This window comes from Quercus lobata, chromosome 2, assembly GCF_001633185.2.
Source record: "Quercus lobata isolate SW786 chromosome 2, ValleyOak3.0 Primary Assembly, whole genome shotgun sequence".
Classification (NCBI taxonomy): Eukaryota; Viridiplantae; Streptophyta; class Magnoliopsida; order Fagales; family Fagaceae; genus Quercus; species Quercus lobata.
Window position 1 is genome coordinate 50,589,336 of NC_044905.1, and position 9,504 is coordinate 50,598,839.

The 9,504-nt window shown below is 34.5% G+C and overlaps 2 protein-coding genes across 3 annotated transcripts; both read left to right on the forward strand.

Annotated features, from left to right (window-relative positions):
- The first annotated feature begins 3,617 nt into the window (after positions 1-3,617).
- LOC115965907 (LEAF RUST 10 DISEASE-RESISTANCE LOCUS RECEPTOR-LIKE PROTEIN KINASE-like 2.1) lies at positions 3,618-6,290 on the forward strand. The gene is made up of 2 exons (XM_031085214.1): positions 3,618-4,445; positions 6,214-6,290. Exons 1-2 carry the CDS (start codon positions 3,776-3,778, stop codon positions 6,288-6,290), a joined length of 747 nt encoding a protein of 248 aa, XP_030941074.1. The 5' UTR covers positions 3,618-3,775.
- A 182-nt stretch (positions 6,291-6,472) lies between these two features.
- On the forward strand, positions 6,473-8,648 carry LOC115975769 (LEAF RUST 10 DISEASE-RESISTANCE LOCUS RECEPTOR-LIKE PROTEIN KINASE-like 1.4). Of its 2 annotated transcripts, XM_031096735.1 has the most exons (3): positions 6,481-6,958; positions 7,061-7,959; positions 8,429-8,648. In XM_031096735.1, exons 1-3 carry the CDS (start codon positions 6,577-6,579, stop codon positions 8,456-8,458), a joined length of 1,311 nt encoding a protein of 436 aa, XP_030952595.1. In that variant the 5' UTR covers positions 6,481-6,576; the 3' UTR covers positions 8,459-8,648. The 2 variants fall into 2 exon arrangements, with proteins under 2 accessions (XP_030952594.1, XP_030952595.1); XM_031096734.1 differs by lacking the exon at positions 8,429-8,648 and having other exon boundaries at positions 6,473-6,958; positions 7,061-8,017.
- The last annotated feature ends 856 nt before the right edge of the window (positions 8,649-9,504 follow it).

Below are 9,504 nucleotides of genomic sequence, written 5' to 3' on the forward strand. Positions count from 1 at the left end.
CAGTTAATGTATGTTGTTAAGACATTTGTTAATGAATTATTTTAAAAAAAAAAAATTTTTGATATTATTTTTATAGGAAATATAAAACAAAAAAATAAATTATTTTTTTCATTTTCCATAAAAAAAAAATTTAAAAGTATTTTCTAAACAAATACTCTTAGGGCATCCATTGACAAAATCTTTATTTTTTAAATTTATCTTAAGTGGGGAAAGGAATGTGAATCGTGAAGTGAGAACCCTAAAAACATTCACATTAAAAACACTAGAAAATGTCAATTAACCTAAAAATTATTTGACAAATAAATACTCATACTTAATTCACAAAATATATAGGAATTATTATCCACAAAAATATTGATATCCAAATCAAATCATTTGTAGGAAACATGAAACATAAATAAAATAGAATTTTATTTAGAAGAAAACCGAAAGTTAATTTAATAAAGGATGAACTATTAGTGGTAGGTTATTTGTTCTAATAAGTGATGTTTCAGTTCATCACTTATTTCCATTGAAAGTGGTGAGTTTTTTTTTTTTTTTTTTTTTTAAGGAAAGTGGCGTGTTAGTTAAGTATGGGATATTAACGAAAAGAGTAATTAGTTAACATAATATAATTGAATCCAACTAATAGTTCTACTTAAACTTTCTAGTCAAGTAAAATCACTATAGGTTAGATTAACTATAGTAATATATGGCTTGCTTTAAACAAATGTGATAGATTTACACTCTGTTTGTTTCATTGTAAAATATTTTACGGAAAATATTTTTAGCATTTTATTGTGTTTTTTCATTGTAAAATTTGGTCAAACCTAAAAATATTTTCCATTGACCTACTATAAAATCTTCTTGTTGTCAAATAAGAGATATAGGGTTTGATCCCCGTCTACACCAAAAACCAATTGAGTGTCTTGGTCTAATGATAAATAGTAATCATCAAAAGCATACGTCATAGGTTGAAACTCTCTAAAAAAAATCTTTTGTAAAATGTTCTATCTTTAAAAACTTGGTAAAAAATTTTACAAAAGAAAACATAGTGACTTTCCCTTAATTTGGTGGCTGGGTTGTCGATTCAATTGCCAATGTTGGTGATCCACTGTTGTCGGTGATTCAAATTACTGGACCATTGACTCTTACAACCGAACTGTCAACTCCTATCATCGAACCACCGATACTAGTGGCTAAGTCACCAATTTTGGTGGTTTGTGCTTGAATAATTTTACATGTCACACCAAACACTTAAAAAACTTTACATTTAAAAATATTGCATAGCGGAACAGCCAGAGTGTTTAACAAAAAAAAAAATAATGCACCTCTTGTAGATAGATGTAGTACTGTAGTTTTCATCAGTAATGAAACATAACTAAAAATAACTTAATAGCAAAGAGTTGATCAAAAAGTTCCAGCTTCTTTTTTTTTTTTTTTTTTTTTTTAGAGATTACGTCAAAAAAATATTGCACCTCTTCTGGATAGATGTAGTACTCTGGTTTTCATCTCTAATGAAACATAACTAGAAATAACTTAATTGCAAATAGTTGGTCAAGAAGTTCCAGCTTCATATTTTTTAGAGATTACGTCTAGCTAACTGCTATTTTCTGATATGTTAACTGCAGTTTTACATTGTTAGGTGTTAATATATATCATTAAATTGACCTATAAAGTAATTAGCTTAAATTGTGTCTATGGTCCATGGGGCTATTATTATCTTCACCTTTGTGGTGGCCCTGGTTGGTTTATTTTCAGGGTTCAATTTTTTGACGCCTTCACCTACTCAAAATTAAAAAAACAAACAAACTAGCCTAAATTTTAGATGCTTTTTTATTGGCATCATGTCAGTTTTAGCTGAGCTTACAGCCACAGGCCTCCAAAAAATTTTCATGCCGATTTAGAGCAATCTCAACACTCCCAACAAATCTCGTTTCAACAAAAATACATTGCCAGACTCACCTAAAATCCTTTTGCATCAATACCAACAATTTGTCCAAGAAATTTACAAATGAACAGTGTCTCCAAAAACTATTGGTGAACAGACCACCACAAATTATTATTTTATTCCTCTCTCTCAAAATTCCCAGTCTCTCTGTCTCTCTCTCTCCCACCAATCATCGGTTGCTGTGGCAGAGAATGATAAATTCTCCAAAATTGAAATGGAGGAGGCAATTTGCAATAATGGTTGGCCATGATTTGTGAATGGCTAATAACAAACCGTGATTTGCAATTGGTGGAGAACAATTCACCGGATGTGGTTGACCATGACGGTGGAGGGGTGTGACTTGACGGTAGAGGAATTTGACTTGGTAATGACACCGGCAGTGGATGGTGGTGTGTAGTGAATAATTTGTGAATTGGGAAAGATTTTGGCTGAAATTGGGGAAGGGTGGAAGAGATTAGAATGACAAAAAAAAATAATATTTATATAAATAGAGAAATAGATATTGAGCCTAATATATGGACTAGATGAATTTAAGTTTATTAAAAATTTTAGATTAAATTTGACTAAGTCTATATTCAGCCTTGTGTGAATGCTCTTAGCCACAAAAGTTGTCTACAAAAGCCTTGCTTAGTACAAACCTTCTTTCCAATTAAACCTGCTAATTTTATTTTTATTCTTTAGTGACCTTTTAAATCACCCATAGTTTAAAATTTCTTCGACAATAGATCCATTGTTTTACATGACTCAAGACTCATGTAATAGGTGTTTGCTTGTCAAAGGTTTAGCCTGAAATAGCACTCTTTATTTTCTTCTTATGTTTTTATCCCTGGGAACACTGCAGCTATTTGCTTGTGTCCCTTTGTCAAAGGTGTTTATCCCTGGCTTTTGTATACTTCTTTATATCAGTACAATTTCTGTCATTTAAATTATTATTATTTTTTATTTTTTATTTTTTATTTTTTGGAGGAAGTTCTATCATTTAACTTAAATTAAAAAATATAAATAAAAAATAAATAAAAAAACTCATATTAATCTTCCTAATCAACAAATAAATCATAAATAAACACTATTTCTTGCCCAAACAAGTTGACCACAACACCCCTCAATTATTAAACAATCCACCGTTTCATACTAATTAATCAAACTACTCTTTATCTTTTTCGTGTTAATCAATCAAATTACGACATAAAGACATAAAAACCCACCTTACCATGTGCCACCAATAATATTGAAGTTAGAATTTGTACTGTTTGGATTAGTGGTTGGCTCACTAGATCCACAAGGTATTGGATTAAAAACTTCCGGCCAATAATTTGGAGTTACTTCAATAGATATAATTAATGTTGTCTGTAAAGCGAGGACTTCCCACATCTAAAGTAGTCAATTATAAAAAGAGTTTAAGACATCTAGTCTAGTCTAGTCTAGTAATTACAGACTAAACTAGATGTAACAATATTAATACTGCACGTTATTGGCACAATAGTTATTTGCAATAAATTGCGACAATTGCAATAAAGTGTGTCTGATGTGGGTGTTTTGTAAAAATATGTATCTAAAATAAATAAATAGATTTTAAGTGTAAAATAGACGAATTCTTATGCACAAATTGATGTAATTGCTCTTAACATGCTAAATTGTTTCAAACGTTCCTTCATTTCGGTCATTTTGATTTTGTGCAACTGAGAAATGGGAAAAGAAAACAGTGGAAGACCAAGTCAACGAAAGCCCGCCACTGTTAACAGTCAACCCTGCTCGAGAAGTCAAAAGTTGTAACCAAGCACCCAGCATGACCCAAAATTAAGACCAAAGACCTCCACCTCCTCCTCCTCTCACTCATCTGCCTCAATGTATCCATTAATCTTCTTCTTCTTCTTCTTCCTCTTCCTCTCCGTCGCCCCCGACGACGAATGTTATCATCAGCCGCCCTTCGACTGTGGGCCCTTCAAGAATCTCTCTTACCCCTTCACCTACGAACTCCAGCCCTCCCAGTCCCACTGCGGCCAGCCCGAGTTCCGACTCACCAACTGCGCCCCTACCGATTCACCCGAGTTGACTATCTCACCTCTGACTTACCGAGTCCTCCGACTCAACCAGGCCAACAAAACCATGACCCTTGCCCGCTCAGACCTCTGGAACAACACCTGCCTCGCGGATCAATTCAATAATTCCACGATTCTAAATTCTACTATTCTGGATTACACAACCGACAATGAGGACCTCACTATCTACTACGGTTGCTTCTTTAAATTTACGGAGATGCGGATTCTTCCAACTAATCTCTTTAACTGTAGCAGCGTTAATGAGGAAATGAGCGCTTCTTTTTATATAACCGGTCGGGTTCCGACCGATCCGATTCTCAATATTACCACCTGCCACGTCGGGGTCACACTCAAAATCCTTCAAACGGCGGCGTTTCAGCTAACAAGCAAACAGGCCTCACTTAGGGAGGTTTTGATGGAAGGTTTTAATGTGAATTATAGTAATTGTATCTCTCAGCCGTGTCCCAAGCCGCCAGGTATTAGACTCCTTCCTTCCAATTCAGTAATTTAGATTAGTCGTCCTATTTTATGCAATACCGGTATGCCCAGCCCTTTCCTTCATTCATTTAACTTGTGCAGCTTTAAAATGGATCTTGTTATGTTTGGTTAGGCAATAGAACATCTCACAAATGTACTCATTCTTCTTAGTTTTAGACCACTTTACTTCAGTAAAAACATAGGATGACTTCTGTTCTGTATTTCCGTAATGATATGAATGTGATCGATATTCCTTGCTTGTATTAAGTTGTATTAGAACTCAAGCTGCCAACCCAAAATGTAGCATGAAAGCTTAGACTTAGAGCACGATGAGATGGTACATAATACGCTCATTCCACTGGAAATTTGATGCACTCCTCCCTGTTTGGTCTGCGGAAAACATATCTAATGTGATCAATATGCCATCAATTGAGTCAGAAAACATTAACTTTGATTCTCATTGGATTTGGAATCTTGACGAGTAAGTTTTGGTACTAATACTTTGGTCTAATGTGCGTACTCTTATGCCATTTAGTTGGCACAGGACATGGTTGTGTTAGGATTAAAATATCTGTACAATTCATCTAACTTGTATATCGATTTTGGTTCTGGGAATAATGTCTTATCCAGAAGAGAGTTAAAGTGATCGAACACGGAACAGTTACGTTACACTTGCTATGTGTGTATTTTGGTGTTATATTGTAGAACAAGATGGTTTGTTCCGTCCTCTGTCTTCCTTTCAATAATTTTCTTGCTTCCTGAAGAAGCCATCAAGCAGCTCTAACTGATAGATAATTCTCTTTTTGTATGCTAAGGCAAGTCTATTTCAGTTGGTCGTTTGATGACTAGAACATCTTTCACAAAGGAAATGAAGACAGGATTTTATCAAATTTATCCATGTTGATAGTGCAAAGAAGCATTGTTAAACCATGCAAACGTATTTCCTCTCTTGTTTGATCCTGCTACTGGAACAAAACAAACAAACAAACAAAATGAAAACTAAAATTATGTATTAACCTTCCATCTTCCTTGTGCTATTGCTACTGATGTTATGTATTTAAATATGATTAGTTTGGAAAGGTTTGACTTGCTTTTGGGGAAAATATGTATAATTAAGCTTAAACATTGCCATTTCTTCAATTTCTTACTTGTGTCTGTATAATTGGGTGACTCCAATTTAAGACCAGTTCTACAGTACATTTATATGTATACGCACGCACACACGCAAACACAATACTTATGTAGTGAGATTTTTCTGGGATTTTATGTCAATAAAATTTTCCCACGTAATATTTTATTAAAAAAACTTCAAATCATTTCATTGCTATTTATAAGAGCTTAAAAGGAAAGGTTATTTTCAAAAATTAACATTGAGTGAAATTTATTCCTATCTTCATTGAACAATGCAATACAGCTAATGAGCAGACCAGTGGAGAGAGAGGCCTATGTAGTTGATATCTATTCCAGCCAATATGAAATGCAATCTCATGGGATTACAAAAATACTCCATATACCCTGCACTATGAAGAGCTCATAATTTTCTGGGCATCTCTGGAAAAGAGGAATACATATAGGTTTTCCACTTGCTTGCTACCGCCATCCTGTTTTTTTCTTTGTTAGAGCTGTTCCATAGCCTTTTTGGTATATCATCTGAGTTATAGAGAAGCATGTCTTAACTAATATTCTCATGTTCATCGAATATGTTCACCTAGAATACCAATTCATGATCATTTTGACTGACATTTCTGCATCTTTTGACTATTGCAGATAATGGAAACAATACAGGTCTCAAATTAGGTAAACATTTTATCGACAAACTTTTCCTCCAACCCATTGCATGGTGAATCCATCCACGTGAATTAACTCTCATGAATTATTATTCATTAAGTCATTTAAACAAGTCACATTAGTATTAAATAGGTCATGTGAATAAAAGTACATGGATGTTCATTAAATCTCCTCCAATCCATTGCATGGTGATTCATTAGACTATCCACATGTATTAAATCATGACTCGTTATTCATTAAATTATAAATTAGGTCATGTGGATGCTCATTTGAGTTGCCACATAATGAGTTGGAGGAAAATTCATCAACATATTATGGTGTTAGAACTTAGAACTATACTGCATGTGCTCAATGAGAACGGTAATACAGAAGAGAAAACCTAGACAAACTCTTTTTCCATTTTCAGGCCTATACGTATCAGGTGCAGCTATTGCTGGAATTCTTTTCGGTGTCTGGGTCTTTTCCATCATTCAACGGAGGAAAAGACGTGCTCAAGAATCTAAAAGCAAAGACCTGCCTACACCTCCCTCAAGCACAGTACCTGCTTCTTCAATTAATTTCTCTCGAAGCATCCCATCTTATCCCTACTCAAAGTCGGATCTTGAAAAGGGAAGCACCTACTTTGGAGCACAGATCTTCAGCTATGATGAACTGGAAGAAGCCACTAACAATTTTGACACTTCTAGAGAACTTGGAGATGGGGGCTTCGGCACTGTTTACTATGGTAGGATATAACTTCTTTTGTATTGTTCACTCACCCATGCAACTTTCCTAAATTTCTTTTAAAAAATCTCTTTCCCTGAAGTGTTCTCCTAATCATTTGCAGGCAAGCTCCATGATGGGCGCATAGTTGCAGTGAAGCGCCTATATGAAAATAATTTGAAACGTGTTGAGCAGTTCATGAATGAAGTTGAGATCCTAACTAAGATAAGGCACAAAAACCTTGTGACACTGTATGGATGCACCTCAAAACGTAGCCGAGAACTTATCCTGGTTTACGAATACATTCCCAATGGAACTGTGGCTGATCATCTTCATGGAAATCGTTCGAAATCCGGTTTGCTGACTTGGCCAGTTCGGTTGAGCATTGCCATAGAGTCAGCTGAGGCACTGGCATTCCTCCATCTATCAGATGTTATACACCGTGATGTCAAAACCAACAACATTCTCCTTGACGAGAAATTCCAAGTGAAAGTGGCTGATTTCGGTTTGTCACGGTTGTTCCCAACAGATGTCACACACGTATCAACTGCTCCACAGGGGACACCTGGGTATGTCGATCCTGAGTATTACCAGTGCTACCAACTCACTGACAAAAGTGATGTTTATAGCTTTGGAGTGGTATTAATTGAACTTATATCATCATTACCAGCTGTGGACACCAATAGGCACCGGCACGATATAAATTTGGCTAATATGGCTGTCAACAAGATTCAAAATCATGCGTTACATGAGTTGGTTGATCCGCTTATTGGATTTGAAAAGGATTACACTGTAAAGAAGATGACAACGTCAGTGGCAGAATTGGCTTTTCGGTGCTTGCAACAGGAGAGGGATATGAGGCCTAGCATGGATGAAGTACTGGAGATATTGAGAGGAATCCAAAATGAAGAGATAGGTGCTCAGAAAGCTGAAGTGGTGGATATTAGGGCAGCAGATGATGTTGGGCTTTTGAAGAATATTCCTCCCCCGCTTTCTCCAGATTCAGTTGTGAATGATAAATGGGTTAGCAGCTCTACTCCACCTAATTCCTTCTAGCTGTTGAGATTTCCTTTTCTCTATGTTTTTGCTTAAAACTCAAAGTAGAAGGGTAAAGTAATACACTCATGATTGGATGTCAATGAGTGGGTTAGCATTTCATTATCTTCTGTTTTGATTGCCTTTGTTTTGTGTTAATAGAATATAAATGAGAAAGAATTCATATATTCATGTTGGGCAGTGTACATAGTATATGGAGCCGTCAACAATTAAATTAAATCATATTGGGATATATTTACACATGCTATAATGCTGTGACGCTATATTTGAATTTAAGATTTTGAATTAAGTTGATTTTTATCTCTAAAATGAGAATTATAGTTCACATAATTAATTGATGAATTAGAAATGGTGGTGATATTCGAAGATTAAATTTTTTTATGACAACTCCTAAAAATTCCTCGTTTTCATGTTTTTGCGTTTTCCTTCCTAACAGCAGATGCAAGATTTCAGGAGAACTGCTTGACCCAAGTTGTGCAAGCATGGACATTCATTCAGTGCTCTGGCAAGTGGGTTCAGGTTTATAGCTTCAGTGATGTGCATTTGTTTGAATATGTAAAACCTTGGTCCATTTCAATCATGTACTAAGTCTACTACCTTTCTCCAGAAATTGCATCATAAAAAATCCTTGGCAATTCCCATTGAAGGATGTTCTACTATCATGCATCAATAATGGGAATGCAGACTCTATCTTCAATTCTAAAATGTAGCCACAGTGTATAAGTTGGGAACCCCAGTGTAGTCTTCAGCCTGTAATTCCTTTGAGAATTAAGAAAAATGGTAGGATAGTTGTTTATGACAGTAATGGTTTTGTTTTGGGGATTAATTGCATTTTGTCCCTTTAAATCATATAATACAATATCCCTCCTGATTGATTGGTAACATGCAAATTGCTCCCCGCTGTTACTAAATTCCATTAATTTCAGTTTTTTTTTTTTTTTTTTTTTACTGAAAGTTTTTTTGTTCCCCTCAAAAAAAAAAAAAAAAAAATTTGTTTGAAATTTATGCATTATTCATACTGAAATGTCAATTAAACCCTTAATAAACACTGAAATGCCAATTTTATCATCCATATCAAATAGGGTAAAAGAAAAATAATAATAATGGGAACCAGTTGTGAATCATTTGGATCAACAGTGTCATTCTTTCCTATCCAAAAAAAAAAAAAGAGTGTCATTCTTAATATAAAAAGGGAGAGTAATAAGAAAATATGACAACAATCATACTGGGAAACTAAAAAAATACAATTCATAAAAGGTTCTCAATTCACAACCGGATTATACCCAGAAATCCAACTAATTAACATATGTTATGAATCAAACCCCATTTTTAAAATAAAATAAAAAATAAATGCATCTCCAACGCAACCATGCACACACAAACGCATAATTTCATCACATCTCTAGATTTTTTGTGATTGAAGAATGGAACAATTGCAAATTATGATGAATTAAAATTATTAACCGGAAAAAAAAAAATTATTTCATGTGCATACTTAGAGGCTATTTTTAA